Source organism: Petaurus breviceps, unplaced genomic scaffold (assembly GCF_028583685.1).
Source record: "Petaurus breviceps papuanus isolate PSGF00001 unplaced genomic scaffold, PetGlider_PUasm1.0 90895, whole genome shotgun sequence".
NCBI classification, from domain to species: Eukaryota; Metazoa; Chordata; class Mammalia; order Diprotodontia; family Petauridae; genus Petaurus; species Petaurus breviceps.
The window spans coordinates 25,435,994-25,451,290 of NW_027187372.1; the positions used below are offsets into that span (position 1 = coordinate 25,435,994).

General features: G+C 37.4%; 1 protein-coding gene across 9 annotated transcripts in view; it reads right to left on the reverse strand.

Annotated features, from left to right (window-relative positions):
* The window catches only part of KIF14 (kinesin family member 14), a 68,661-nt gene extending 53,603 nt beyond the window's left edge, over positions 1-15,058 (reverse strand). The window contains exons 1-5 of one of the 9 annotated variants that reach the window (XM_069074512.1): positions 14,946-15,058; positions 12,122-12,230; positions 10,310-11,322; positions 1,093-1,347; positions 625-712 (exon numbers count right to left, since the gene is read on the reverse strand). In XM_069074512.1, the coding sequence (XP_068930613.1) occupies positions 625-712; positions 1,093-1,347; positions 10,310-11,322; positions 12,122-12,139 (1,374 nt within the window). In that variant the 5' untranslated portion in view covers positions 12,140-12,230; positions 14,946-15,058. Of the gene's footprint in view, positions 1-624; positions 713-1,092; positions 1,348-10,309; positions 11,496-12,121; positions 12,231-14,740; positions 14,845-14,883 lie in introns of those variants that run through there. The other 8 variants (XM_069074515.1, XM_069074509.1, XM_069074508.1 and 5 more) reach the window with 8 other exon arrangements.
* Between the last annotated feature and the right edge of the window lie 239 nt (positions 15,059-15,297).

Sequence of the window (15,297 nt, forward strand, 5' to 3'; positions counted from 1 at the left end):
TATATATGAAAGGTCATACTTCTAAGTCAAAGGTATCAAACTCAGCCTCAGAACTCTTGAGTATAGCCCAAGTCTGACCAGAATGCAAGTGGAAATATTTCACAAAATAAATAAAAATAGGTGTTAATTTGTGGCTTTCTTAGTCAGAATGCAGCCCACAAGGATCTATTTCTATTTGAGTTTTGACACCACTGATCTAGGCAACTACCAAAATGAGTACCAAGATCATTTTTTAGTAGCTTACTCAAATTGCAAAAATGGTCCCTGGGGCTTAGAGAGCATGCAAGGGAAGGTATCTTAATAGGCTTAGCTAAAAATAGATGTCACAAAAATATTTTTATTTTTTTCATACGTTAGACACAGAATATGATCTTTAGTCACCTCTATAGGCCTCTACTTGTCTATGAGGTAATAGGTGGTATACACACACACACACACACACACACACACGTGTATACACACACACACACCACACACAGAAATGTAACAATAAAGAAAGATTTTGAAATAAAAACTGCTTCCTTGTAACACTTATATTTACTACCTCATTTTATTTTAATTGGTAAGCTTTCTAGCCCACTTTTCCAGAATAAGCATATAGTATACAAATACTCCAAGTCATACCTCTTGTGTTTCTTTTTTGGCTACTTGAGAAAAGAGATCTTCACAAAATCTGGGAATTATCCCCAGTTCTTCACCAAATCCCATCATACTAGAAAGAAAACATTATAATAAGGAAAGACTATAACTTAAAAAAAAAAACACTTCCTGGTTTCTTTGGCCATGGTAAATTAAAGTCACACATTATATTATCTCGACTATATCCTAAAAACATTAAAAGTCATTAGAGGAAAAACTATGTCCAACAGGAATTTATTCTAACATGAGTGTTAAGAATTCTGTAATAAGATAAAAGATGAAGTAGTTATAAAGTACTCTCTACCCCCAACATATGCCCTAACTCTGTAGCAATTCTAACACAAGTTCTCTTACTTGCTTATAATTTAAAGTTTAATAATAATTATAATATGTATATATGTAATTTTAAAGTCTGTTAAGTGTCTGGACAACTGCACATACAATAAAACTCACGTATATGATTTTCCAGAGCCGGTCTGTCCATAAGCAAAGAGACAAGTGTTATATCCTTCAAAGGCTTTTTCCAGGAGTGGCCCTGCTAATGTCTCATAAACTGTCTTCTGGCTTGCATAGTTAGAATGACATTTGTCAAAAGACCAGAATGAAAAGTCATAAACAAAATTATAAATGTGTTTCATGTCGGGATGTTGCACAGTTGTCTCTTGGCCATTCATGAAGACTACCTGGGATGTTTTTTCAGTTTTCTCTCTTTAAAAAGAAATGAAAGAGAAAAAAATAACAATTACTACATTTCTTCTTTTTGTCTAGTATAAAATAAAGACTTTATAATTATTTGAAATATAACTGTCTTTCAAAGGATAACTTCTACTTTTGAAAATATAACAAAAAATAAAAGAAAATCTAACTGAGCTTTATATGGGGGAAAAAGACATGAAAAAAAACACACGATCTATTATTTCCTTAAGTCTAACTCTTCCCTCTTTTCTATAGGAAAAAAAAAGAGACATCTCCCATCAATTACAATATAGTTTGGATGACATGTATCTATACAGAAATTTCACTGTATAAAGTACCTTTGGTACTTTAATAACGAACACTCCTAGAACTAAGGACCTACCATATACTAAATTCCTATCTATAGTAAATGTTACATAGTAAAGTGACAGTAGTGTGTGTGTGTGTGTGTGTGTGTGCGTGTATTTGTAAATTTCAATTCTAGTCTATTTAAATACATGTTGTCTTCTACTATCAAAGGCAAACATTTAAATATTATATTTTCCCCCACTATTATCAATATCTACCCCAAGGCCTTAAATTCCTTCACTACTTTGTCAGCAAATTTTTCTCCTGTCCTATTAAAATGCATTTTAATCAATATTTTAATCTGAAAAATGACCTTGTATAAATTACTGATCTATTCGATCTATTCAAGTTTACAAATGTGTTGCTCCTGGTTTAATTGGTTTGCACCATGAGACTAACAGGAAAAGGATTATCAGTTTCTTGGAAACAAAGAATAAATGTAATGCTTGCTATGATTTTTTAAAAATAGATCTATGACATCATTAGCATTTCATCCTTTCATCCATCCTCCTTTCAATGAGGAGCCTTCCTTTACCGATACAAATCAACACCTGAGCAATTTATAGTTTCAATCCAGGGCACTGAAACTTGAGTGAATTGCCCAGGGTAATACAGATAGTAAGTGTCTGAGGCCCAATTTAAACACAGATATTCCTGACTCCAGGTCCAGCACTCTAGTCACTATGCCACCTAGCTGCCCCTTTACAGTAATAGGGAAGTTTAAAAGAGGGGAGGTTTTGGGGGGAAGTTAATGAGTTGTTACAAGGGTGGGGAAACTGAGGCCTCAAGACCATATGTGGTCCTCTAGGTCCTCAAGTACAGCCCTTTTACTGAATCCAAACTATATAAAGTACTAGATTTGGATTCAGTCAAAGTTTCTCATCCCTGATTTAGAACATGCTGGGCTTTAAGGTGTCTGCAGGATAGCCAGTTCGAGATGTCCAAAAGACAACTGGAGATTTAAGAACTGGAGCCCTTATCTGTAAAATGGGATGGGAGTGGGGCTAGATGACTTCTATGGTATCTTCCAAATATATGTTTATACTTACACATAGTAGACCTGAATTTAGGACTAGACTAGGTTCTAGATGCCTATCTTTTTTTTTTTCATTTTTCAAATGCTTTATTAACTTCTGATTTACATCATTTATTTCCACCAGATTTTGAGTTACAAATTTTCTCCCCGTTTTTCCCCTACCACCACCCCAAAATAGCAGTCCCACAGGATATCCCCTCCTCCAATCTGCTCTCTCCCACATCTTTTCCCATACCCTCTTTGACTTTTCCAGTAGGGCATGGTGGATCTCTATGCCCCAGTGTCTGTATATCTTATTTACCAATTACATGTAAAATAGTATTAATAATAATATATATATACATTTTTTTTTTAACATTTGATTTTACAACTTTGAATTCCAGATTCATTCCCTTCCTCCCTTGTCACCCACCCTTACTGGGAAGATAAGCAATTCAGTATAGGTTGTACATGTGTAGCTAATGCAAAACATTACCATAGTAGATATATTGTAAAAGACTGACTATATTTCCCTCCCTCCTATCCAACCTCCCACTTGTTCTATTCTCTACTTTGATCCCATCCCTTTTCAAAAGTAGGTGCTTCCAACTTCCCTCCCCCCCCCAGCCTGCCCTCCCTTCCATCATCCCCCCTCTCATCTCCTCCCCCCCTACTCTCTAGACACCTTTCTAATGGGGTGCTTGGGTGCCTGTGCTTGAATCCCAGTTTGTAAAATCACATCCAGTTCCAAAATCACATTTCTCCCTAGCCTCAAAACACTTGTCTCATGCACTTTCCTTCTAGCTCAAGAGCAGCATGCCCTAGCTGAATTCTTATCTCTTTTCCTGTTACAGTGGTCAGTTGCACCTATAGAATTTAGTAGTTTAACCCAGCTGTGTACTGGCTGAAGCAGCTGTGCACTGGGTCATACCTATCATATTATCCTAGACTCAGTCATATGTATACTCGCTAGCTCATTATATACATCCTGAATCCCTCGTTAGCTTGGAATATACTAAACTCCCAACATCCATCTTGTCCAACATGAAACTGATGGGTGGCAGCTTGGTCAGCCCTGACCGCTAGCTGACTTAGTGACGTTTCAAGACTAAAACCACCTTCCTCCATTGTAGCCCTTCCTTGGGCTATTTCCCAGTGAACTCTGGGTAAAATACCTGCGCAGAAATATTAAAAGTACATGTTCCTTTAAGAACTGACCACTCCTTAACTCCTCCTTAAACCTGCCCTGACTCACCTAGTTAGCATATTTGGCACAGGTTTTACTATAGTTATCCTATATAAACTATAATATACCCCCTCTAAAGTTGCAGGTTCCCTAAGAACTCTTGCCTGCTGTATAACATAACAATACATCTTTGCCACCTTGACTTAGAGAATGCTTGAGTCTGTGAATTCATTCCAGACTGCTTTCCAGGAACTCTGGTTATTGGGGTTCCTGGACTCCCTGAACTCCCTGACCCTGTATCACTTCCAACTCTAGGTCTTTTGACAGAATCCAAATCTTATAGAATAAATCTTTTTATTTTTATTAATACATCTTTGTTCATCTTTTATATTTTTATTTTATTTTAAAAATGAACATATTTAAAATACCAAAGAATAAAATAAGTTTCAATGAAATAATCCCCCCAGATTGATCAGCACAATTAGAACATTAGTAAGCCATAAAGGCTACATTGACAGCTGCTACACTCCTTACTTAGTTCTAACTTCCCCTACCTGACTGGCACCACTAATGCATGAAGCTGGTTAACAAGAGTTTATGGGGGTTGAATCCGCCAGTTATCAGCTTTTGATAATGATGCAATGTGTTTCTGTTTGAAGTGCAATTTGTGAAAGTTGCACAGCTTGACAGTACACGGCTTGATAGTATTTTTTAATTCTGTCTGCGTAACAGCCCATCACGTCAAAGAAAACTGAAGGAAGAAAATAGATTTTTCAATGAGAATTGGGAATTGCAATATTATCTTGTTTCTGCTAAAGAGAAGATGATTTGCTTGCTTTGTGATACTGCAATATCAACATTAAAGAAACTCAATGCTCATCTTAAGGACCACAAACATTTTAAATTAGAGGGAGAGACACAAAAGGTTGTATCGCAGAAACTAAAAGATGAAAAGCAAAAGCAAAGACAATTCTTTCAAGGACCTAGAAATAATGCCACTGAAGCAACTTATAAAGTAGCACATATTCTCAGGAAAAAAGGAAAGCCATTCAGTGATGTACAAATTGTGAAAGAAAATGTTGAAATTGTAGGATACTTAGACCCTGATAGTACAAACAACTACCTCTTTCAAAGATAACCATAACTGATTGGCAGCATGAATCAGTATTCAACTTAACAACTTGGTGAATACTTCAAAAGGAAAATACATAGTATTCAATTGCTTTGGATGAATCAACTGGTACTACTGACTCAGAGTGGATTTTATACTTCATTTGGGTCATAACAAGACTTTCTTTGCTACGAAGAGTTACTCGCTTTGGGCACTCTTACAAACAGAACATAAGGAGTAGATATCTTCAACAACTTGCAAGATAAATTTCATGAAGTTAGACTGAATTTGGTAAATTTAGTGAGTGTATGTACACATAGTGCACTTTCCATGACAGGAAAACATGAAAGGTTTATTGCACAGATCAAAAAAGCATTAACAGATCCAGATGCTCTCATATCTTTTCATTGTATTTTGCATCAGCAAAATCTTTGTGCTAAAGGTACTATTTTAAGTGAACTTTGCAACAAGTTATAAGTATTGTTAATTATACTTGTGCAAATGCAATACAGCATCATCAGTTTTGTAACATGTTAAAGTTGAATAATGAGTTATTTAGTGTGGATTTGCCATATCATTCTAAAGTGCATTTAGCACAGGGACAGGTATTACCCAAAATTTTATCTTTGTGAGATAGGTAAATTTTTAGGAAGAACAGAATCAGCAATGTGAACTATTCAAAGATGATTTCTTTATAGAAAAGTTGCATTTCTGTGTTACATCATGTCAAATCAAAATGACTTGAATGTTTCTTTGCAAGACAAAACTAAGTCTATATATGACATGTGGCAAAAAAATATTCAAGCATTTTGAAAAAAGCTATCTTTCAAAAAAGAAATTTCAGAAGAACATTTTCCCCAGTTATGAAAGGTCATTGATGAGCAGGATGATATATGCAAATCATCTGATAAATACACAGATGTTATAGACCTATTAATTGGTAAATACAATGAAAGGTTCAGACTTTGAGAATCATGACATCACACTCAAATTAGCATTTCTGCCTCACCTAGTTGAGATCACCAAGGCATCTAAAGAACTACAGATGGAATTGAGTGAGCTCTCAGTAGCTGACATTTTAAAGTCATTGTTTGATGATAAGATCCAATAGAAATATGGAAAAATGCAGAATACCCATGCCTTCAGTATCATGCCTGAAAATGCTTTTTTGCTTTTCAACCATTTACTGCTTCAAATCTCCATTCTCCTACCTAACCCAAATCAAGATGCCCTTAAGGTCACAAATGACTGCTACCATCTAGAGGATCAACTGAAACTGCAGACCTCCACAGTGCAACCAAATGTTCAATGCTTTCCAACAGAAAGCAGACACAATAAAGTCATTAAAAGGTTAGTTAACTTTAAAATGAACATATAATTTTCATTTTTTTTAGTCATTAAGTACATAGTAGTTAAATTTTTACAAAATAATGTACATTTTTAAGTACATTATATCTAACTGAAGTTTCTTAAATGTAGCTTTATCTGATTACAACTAAATATTAATGTGGCCTTCCAACATGAAGAGGCTACATATCCTTGACTCAAGGGTTACTTTAAATGTAATATTAAAGCAGTTGGCAAAGTGCATAGAGTGCCAGGCCTGGAGTCAGGAAGACTCCTCTTCATGAGTTCAAATCTGTCCTCAGATAATGACTAACTATGTGACCCATGGCAAGTTATTTAACCTGGTTTACTTTAGTTTTCTCATCTGTAAAACGAGCTAGAGAAATAAATGGCAAATGACTCTAGTATCCTTGCCAAGAAAAGTCCAAATGGGGTCAGGAAGAGTGATAAAACTGAAACAACCTAACAACTACAGTTGTTACTATATAATAATTTCCAATACTAGTTCCCAAAGGTACATTATTTTTCCATTATTCTGAATACTTTAACACAAGAAGCATATAAATATTCAGAAATTACTGTCTTCAGAAAAAATTTCTTACATATTTCTTTTTTTTTTTTTAAAGCAACTGGAGTTATGTAACTTCCTCAAGGTTACATGGCCAGTTATTTCTGGGTGTGGTGGTATCTGAGCCTGGATTTGATCCCAGGTCATCCAGACCATCTGGGGCCGGTGCTCTTACTCACTGAGCCCCCTAGCCTCCCCTTCTTACATATTTTTTACAATCACAAGCATTTATTAAGCACCTACTATGTGCCAGGCACTGTGCCAGCCTCTGTGGGGATACAAAAACAATATAACAGTCCCTTTACTCAAAGACCTTAAGTTCTTTGGTTAAATTCAAGTTTTCTAGTATTTATAGGTGAGGCTCAGGAATTTATTCATAGTTACAGGGCTACTGTTCAACTGGAACACAGATCTCCTGACTACAAATGAAACAACCAATCATCTTTGTGAAATATCTGTGGTTGTTGTTCATTTGTTTCAGTCGTGTCTGATTCTTTGTGACCCCATTTGGGGTTTTCTTGGCAAAGATACTGGAGTGTTTTGCTATTTCCTTCCATTTGACAGATGAGGAAACTGAGGTAAACAGGGTTAGGTGACTTACCCAGGGTCACATAGCTAGTAAGTGTCTGGTGCTGGATTGGAACTCAGGTCCTCTGGACTCCACATTCAACACTCATCTATCCACTGCACCACCTACCTACCTATCCTTTTAGAAATATAGAGAATCACAAATACAGTTTCATTCTACTCAACTAACTCTACACAGTCCCTTCTAGGTACTCCTTACTAGTTAAATCACTTTCCTTCTTAATTCAAGGTTCCTTCCCTCAGCTCTGACCTTTTGGGTCAAGTTCTTGTTCATCTATCCCCAGGCTTGCTAATTCTGTGCCAGGGGCACTGGTTGAAGTTCCTTTTAAAGCCCAAGAAGTTTAGATAATGAGGGTGGGGGTTTTTTTTGGCTCTAAGCATTCTCTCCACCACCCCATGGGGTATCCTGCCCTAACAATTTGCTCAACATCTTCCTTGGTCATATGTAATTTCTGATTTTCTTTGGCCATATGTAACTTCTGATTTTCCTTTTTCCTGGTTTTCCGCTTCATATATTAATTTCCTCCAGCTAAGGCACCATCAGTAAATATCTCCTATGTTTTGCTTCCTCCAACAATATTCATTGTGTCTGATTTATAATTTATCAATTAATCAACTTATATTTATTAAATCTCTACTATATGCCAAGCTCTAAGTGAAATGCTGAGAATACAAAGCTAAAAGTACAACAGTCCTTGCTCCCCAAGGAACTTGCGTTGTAATGATGGACAACATGTAAATACAAAGGGATATAAGATGTATGCAAAACAGCAGAGGAAGCAACAACTGAAATATCTGGAGAACAAGGAAAAGTCTCCTGCTCAAGGTGGCATTTGAGCTACGTCTTGAAGTAAAATAGGGAATCCATGAGACAGAATCGAGGAAGGATAGCATCCTAACCACAGGGAACAGCCAAGGCAAAGGCACAGAGACTAAAGATGAAGAATAAAAGGAGAGTAGCAGACAGGCTAGTATTACTGGTCCATACAGAGTGAAGCAAGGTGTAAATGGACCAGAAAGGTAAGTGCTTAAGGTGAAGAGCTTTAAAATGAGTTTAAAAGGAGTTTATATTTAGTCCTAGAGGAAATAGGGAAGGAAACAAGCCTTTATCAAGCACCCTAAGTGCCAAACATTATGCACTTTACAAATATTATCTCTTTTGACACTTTACAAGCACCCTGGAAAGTAGGTGTTACTATTATTCCCATTTTACAGTTGAGGAAACAGAAACTGACAGCAGTTAAGTGACTTGTCCAAAATCACACATAGAAAATGTCCAGGGTGGCTAGGTGGCGCAGTGAATAGAGCACAGGCCCTGGAGTCAGGAGGATCTGGGTCCTCCTCAGTCCGGCCTCAGACACATAACACACACACACACACACACACACACACACACACACACACACACACAACTAGCCATGTGACCTTGGGGAAGACGTTTAACCCCAATTGCCCTCCAAAAAGCAAAAAAGAAATATGTCCGAGGCCAGACTTGAATTTAGTTCTTGCTGACTCCAGGTCCACTGCTCTATCCCTTAAGTAAGGCATCTTTTGCCAAAAATTTTAAAAAGCACTTTTATTCTGCACCTCTTAGTAATATTCTCTGTTAAAATTATCCATATTATCTCCTAGTAGACCAGGTTCATGAATAAAGGAATATTTTACATAAACTTTGTATCACACCCATTGCTTAATGCAGTACTCAGACCAGAAAAGGGGCATAATAGATGTCTGTTGAATGACTGGAGGAACTAGAGAAATATTCCACCTTCTTTTTTATTCATATGCTGCTGAACGAGCTAGAGAAAGTCGTGGAACTGTAGATCAGTGGACCAATTCACAACAATGTCAGGTAATTGGGGTTTTAAAGAATGGGGAGGAATTCAGTAGACAAAGAGGAGAGGAGTACTACAGGTATAGGGTACTATATAACCTTGAGCATGGAAGCTGAAAAGGGAAGGAAATAACAGTCATGTAACAACTTGACTCCCTATTTGCCAGCCAAGTAATTTCATTCCTGGCTTTCTAGGCCCTCTAGAGTCTGGTTCTACCCTGGGGTGGAGGCCTGCCTTACACTGAATGACCCTGGGCAAGTCACTAAAGTTTCTCAACCTCAGTTTTCTCATATGTAAGCAATTGGATCCAAAGGCCTAAGATCTCTTCCTCCAGTTCTAGGCCTAAGACCTTGTGATCCTACTCTCCTCCAAGAATGCTACATTGCAGTCAAATTGGACTACTGTATTTCCCAAATATGCCCTACTCGTTTCTACTTCTATACTTTTGTTCATACAGCTCTATGCCTGAAAGGCTCCTTAGTCCAGGGGTGGGAAACCTTCGGCCTCAAGTGCAGCCCTTTACCTGAATCCAAAATTGTTCTGTAAAGTCTGGATTCAGTCAAAGAGCTCACTTGAGGACCCAGAGGGCCACATGTGGCCTCAAGATCACAAGCTCCCCACCCCCACCCCCGCCTTAGTCCCTTTCTTTGCCTGCCAGAAACACTTTAGTATCCAACACAAATATAGATAGGTCTTAGAACCAGAAGTACTAAAACCTTCAGTTTCAGTATCTGCTACAACACTCACTAGTTAGGCAAACAGGCGCAAGTCACTCAACCACTCAAGGCCTCAATTTCCATATCTATAAAATATAAACCATAATACTTCCATTTCTACCACAAAGAGCTATTGTAAAGGAAGTACTTTTTTAAATTGCTTTTAAAATGGGATTTATTTTTATTTGTCAAAAGTAGATGAAATATAAATGTGTTTGTTACGATTATTTTGGATTTTGATGTCAAAAGTATGTACATACCTGTTGCTGAAGGGTCTTACTCGTACAGCCACTGTCACTTGACTATTCTCTACCTTCAAAAGATTTGATTGTCTATATGTGTTCTGAACTATAGTTTCTTCTCTCAACGTATTTTCTTGTGATCTTTCCCTTTTATTTTCAAGAAAAGAACTAGGTGTACTTTTTTGTTTTTGCATAATCTGAAGGCATGTCCTATTTTTTGGAATCGACAAAGCTGAGATTCTCTCCTGAGGAGTACTGCTTTTTGGTGTAAATTTGTTTTCTTCCACAATCCATTGTCTGGGGGTTCTTGGTTTTTCCACACTTCTAAGCTTATTTAAATTTTTCAATGTTTCCTTTCCAACACTTCTATTACTTAAGTTCCCAGCTGTAATTATATTTATATCTGGTATGTTCTGAATAGGCTTTGTTATTGCTGAGTGTCCTAACCTAACTTTATTCTGATTTTGTGACTCAACTGCTTGAAAAACTGAACACCTATCACGTAAAAGGTTTCCATTTTCTGCACTGAGAGTTGAACATTTTTCTTTGTTCTTTTCATCAATGGTTGTTTTTCTTTGTTTTACATCTTCAACTACAGGTAAAACAGATTTAATAAAAGAGTGTTTATCGGAGTTTGCTGTCTTTACATTTTTATTACTCTGTTCCAAAGCAGACTTCTTACTGTAGACTATATCTGGCACATTTTCATTTGTCTTACACTTGTCCAGAGAGTCTGTTATATGACACTGCACCATATGTTGTCCTGTTGTGTCTTCCTGTAATTGACTTCCAAGCAAAGGTGGTTCTTGAATTTTTCTAGTTCTTCTTTGGAGTGCCAACCTGCCTTCCAACTTAGGTGTGAAGGGTGCATCTTGTACTTTTTTACAGGCTGAAGTAACATAGGTTCTATTTACTTCTTTGATTTTACTTAGTGACTTTAATAATGGATCATTTTCACACTCTGGCATCTCCGATTTAATATGTTGCTTAAGTCTGATGCTTTGGGTAAGGGCAGTAAGGGATGAATTATTCTGTGAAGATAAACCAAAGGTATCAATGCGATTTTGAATAAAAGTTGTATTGAACACTGACATATTAATAACAAGAAGTCTTTAAAAAAAAAAAAGGACTCAAACTGTGGAATTTAAACTCTTTGAGTATGCATTTGATTTCTTGTCTTTTCTTAATGAAATCTTTTTAAAATCTGTCAAATACAAAGAAGAAAAAAATTAGATTTCAGTCAAACTTAAAAGAAACATTTATAACTTAGAAAACATTTTAGGGTATTAAGAAATCTACTACTTATGGAAATCATACTACACATATTAGTAGGATGCTACTCATATGAGAAAGGGATAGGTGGGCTTTAGCAAATAATATCCTACAGAAGATTACATCTTTACAGTAACACAAATGACTGAATGTATTAACAAATATAAGTTCCCACTGTAGTGTTTGTTGACTTTGAACAAGCTCTTGATTTGGTAGGACAAAATGCAAACTTAAAGAGGCATCTCTCCTTTATATTTAAATCATACAAGATTTCTTGTAAGACACAACAAAGGAAATGTTATTTGACAATCCTGTTATCATATCAAGAGGCATAAAACAAAGATGTATTCTTGATGAAGTAAAAATGTTCAGTGAAAAGTCCAAAGGGAACAGGGATTACCTATAGATGGTGATGTACTACAGATGTTCCTATTTGTAAAAGAACATTGTGCTGATATTATTGAGCCCAAGAACACTGCAGAGCCTTGTAAATGAGATTCATAATCACTTCAGTGTTCAGTCTATCTACACAGAAAAATACAAGTGAATGAAGTATACCTGTGGTTTAGATGACATACAGATGGATGCACAGCCCGTAAAATTATTCCATTAATATACACACCTTCAATAAGCAGAATATATAGACAATGAACTCAATGAACTGAGTCTGAAATTAAACAGATGAAGAAAACAAAAGAGATCATTTCAGGGAAGTTGTACAGTGATTATAACGACACTAAGCTTTTCCTTGAAACAAAAGCCCATCTTTTAACACCATAATTCTTTCAGTGCTGCTATATAGCTATGAATCATGGGATAACACAATTTTCAAAGAATCAAAATTAAAGGTCATCCAAAAGGCAAAAGAGATAAGCAAAATGGGAATAGACTGTAATATATTACCAAAGATGAATTACATACAAGAAACAGCATAAAAGAGCATCAGAGGAATGCTCGGCTAGAAAAGGTGATTGGTAAGAAGCATCATCAAGGAAAAACATATTGAAGTCTAAGAAAGACAGAGGTACTTAAGTAATATTCCACGACCTAGAGAAAAGCCCTCAGCATACTGAGTAGATCTCCTATACAAAATTTATGGATGGATATGTATAATAATCACACAGAATGAAGTACAGAGGGAATAATAGCACAAAAATAATAAACTCACAGATCCAATGAAGTATTCTATTTAAGATGCAGTATCAACATAATTAAATTAAGTTAAACGTCTATGTATCCCTAGTGCAGTACTTTACATATATATGGTGTTTAAAATCTTTATCGAATTGAGGATCAATTGAGTTCTCTTTGTTACCAGTTTGTCATTAAAGGGTAACAGGTTAGTATCTGTGGATGTTAGAGACCTCTGTCCTTCACCTTCTTTTCTCTCCCAAGTTCCAAAAAGCAAAGAGAAGGGTAATCTTTGTGAAAGAAGTTTTAGGAAAAGTAAAGGAAAGAAAATGGAAGTACAAATTGGTCATTTAAACAACTATATTCTATATTCTTATGAAATTACAAAGGGATAGAGTTGAACTAAAGTAAGGACAGGTAGCCTTAATGAAAAAAAAATCAAAGAATTAGACCAATATTCCTGTGGTTTATGTTTACTTATTAGAAAATTTTACGCATTTATCATCTTCACCAAACCTTTCACATTAAATGCAGGGCTACAGAGATTATACTCAAAATTGCTACTATACTAGTGTTCTTTCTTCCTATCTTTTGTGGATTTTTGGTATAATTAAGGGGAGAAGATAACTTATTTAAGCCTTAGAGATTATATATTAGTTTGGTCACCAGGTGAACTGGTTCTTTGGAAGGAAAATAAACTTCTAAACTGGTCTTCCTTAAAAGCCACTTCTTTATCAATGTCATTTATATCACAAGTATTGAATATTTTCACTAGGCATGTTACTTTGGAAGACACAAAGAGTATGATATACCTTGCAAAACCGCAAAGATTTTACAAACTAAATGAGATAAGATATAAGTACAAGAAAATCAAATATGATGTCACAGTATAACAAATGACAAGTGGCACAGTCAATAAGTATTAAGAGTTCACTGCTTGCAGTTTTTTCAGTGGAAAGCAGCAACATTCCTTCTAGGGATTTACAGTTTAAATTAGACAAGAAGACCATCTAGACAAACAAGCAAAGCCAAAATAAGAAAACCTTTATGTCAACCAGGTGTTGTGGAAAGGCCATTATGCTGGGAGGTGAAGAAACCTGCATTCAGCTCCAGTCCTGCTGTAAGATTGACCTAAAGAAGTTATTTTAACATCTTCCTGCTTTAGTTTTCTGATCTCTAAAATGGTAACACCTTTCTCACTTATCTCATGGGATGTTAGTTTTGAGAATAAAAGATATGAAAGTTCTATGAAAGGGTTATGCACTATATGAATGTACTTTTAAAAGTTCTTGTATGTATGAAGACTATTATAAAAATGGCTTATCCTGTAATCAAACCAACCTATTAAGTAGACTACAAGTTACTGGAAAAACTGCAGTAATTATTTTTAAATAATTTTTTTTAAAGTATGCAGAAGAATTCTAGAAATCCTTCTCACTCTAAAGACTCAGACTCAATGATCTTCTAGGTCCCTTCCAGTTCCAACTGTGTGACCCTATTTGCCAATAATTCTTTTGAGGGACATGAACTGCAATTTCATTGGTGAGAATTCCCCATAAAGAAACTTCTATCAATGCAAATCCCCACCTGCTCCGCAACTTAGTCTTAAAAGAGAGATAAGCCAACCTCTACCTAAGGTGTTAAGGTCTTAGAAGCATTCTTCTGATCCTGACAACTCAGTGAGGTAAGGGCTCTACAAGTGTTATGATCCCCATTTTACAGACGAGGAAACTGAGGCCGAGACTGACTTGCCAGGGCTTAAACAGTTATCTTCTGTATTGACAGTCTGGCGCAATTTTCGAAGCTAGACCTGTTTCTGTGACAGCTCAGTAAGGTAAAAGCCGCAAATACGATTATTAGAGGGGTGGGAGGGAAACCCTAGCACATGCGGCAGGAATAAGAAGCCACACCCCGACACTGCTCCATCCCTCCTCTACTCCCCACCGGGGACCAGCCGCCGCACGGCCTGCCGGGTAAATTATTGTCGCCCACCCGGTCTGACAGACAACAGTTTCCTCCCCTCCTCTCCTCCCCCCTCCCCCCCACCTTTTTCCTCGCGCGCGCCCAGGCGTCACAGGGCCGCGGAGGTGGGGACGGCTGAAAATAGGTGATGAAGGTGGAAGGCCTCCACTCTCCGGCCCTTGGCCGGCTGTTCTCATAAACACCTCCCGCCTCTCTCTCCCACCCACCTGTCCTAAACACCTCAACCCAAACCCGGGACAGCCGAGCTTCTCAAAGCCCCGGCACTCACCTCCGCCCCCAACCTCGTCCCAACGCCGGAACAGGTTTGAATGAGCGCCCAGACTTCTGATTGGCTGGCAGAAGCTCAAGTCAGACGCCGTGTTTCTCTTGGTCCCGCCCCCTGCCGGAAGAGACCATAGTTTGTTTGGGTTTGCCCGAGTGTGCGGTGCGTCCGCTCCACCCACCCGGGCTTCCGGAATAGAGGCTTCTGGGCGCGAGGGGGCAGGCTAGAGCGCGGAACAGACGTTTCCCTTCCCGGTTTCCTGGCAACGCTGGGTGCCGCCCACCTCTCCCCTCCGGGGTAGCCTGAGGCCTCCTACGTCAGCCCTCCTCCCTGGGGAGGAAGAAGGGAGATGGATAGT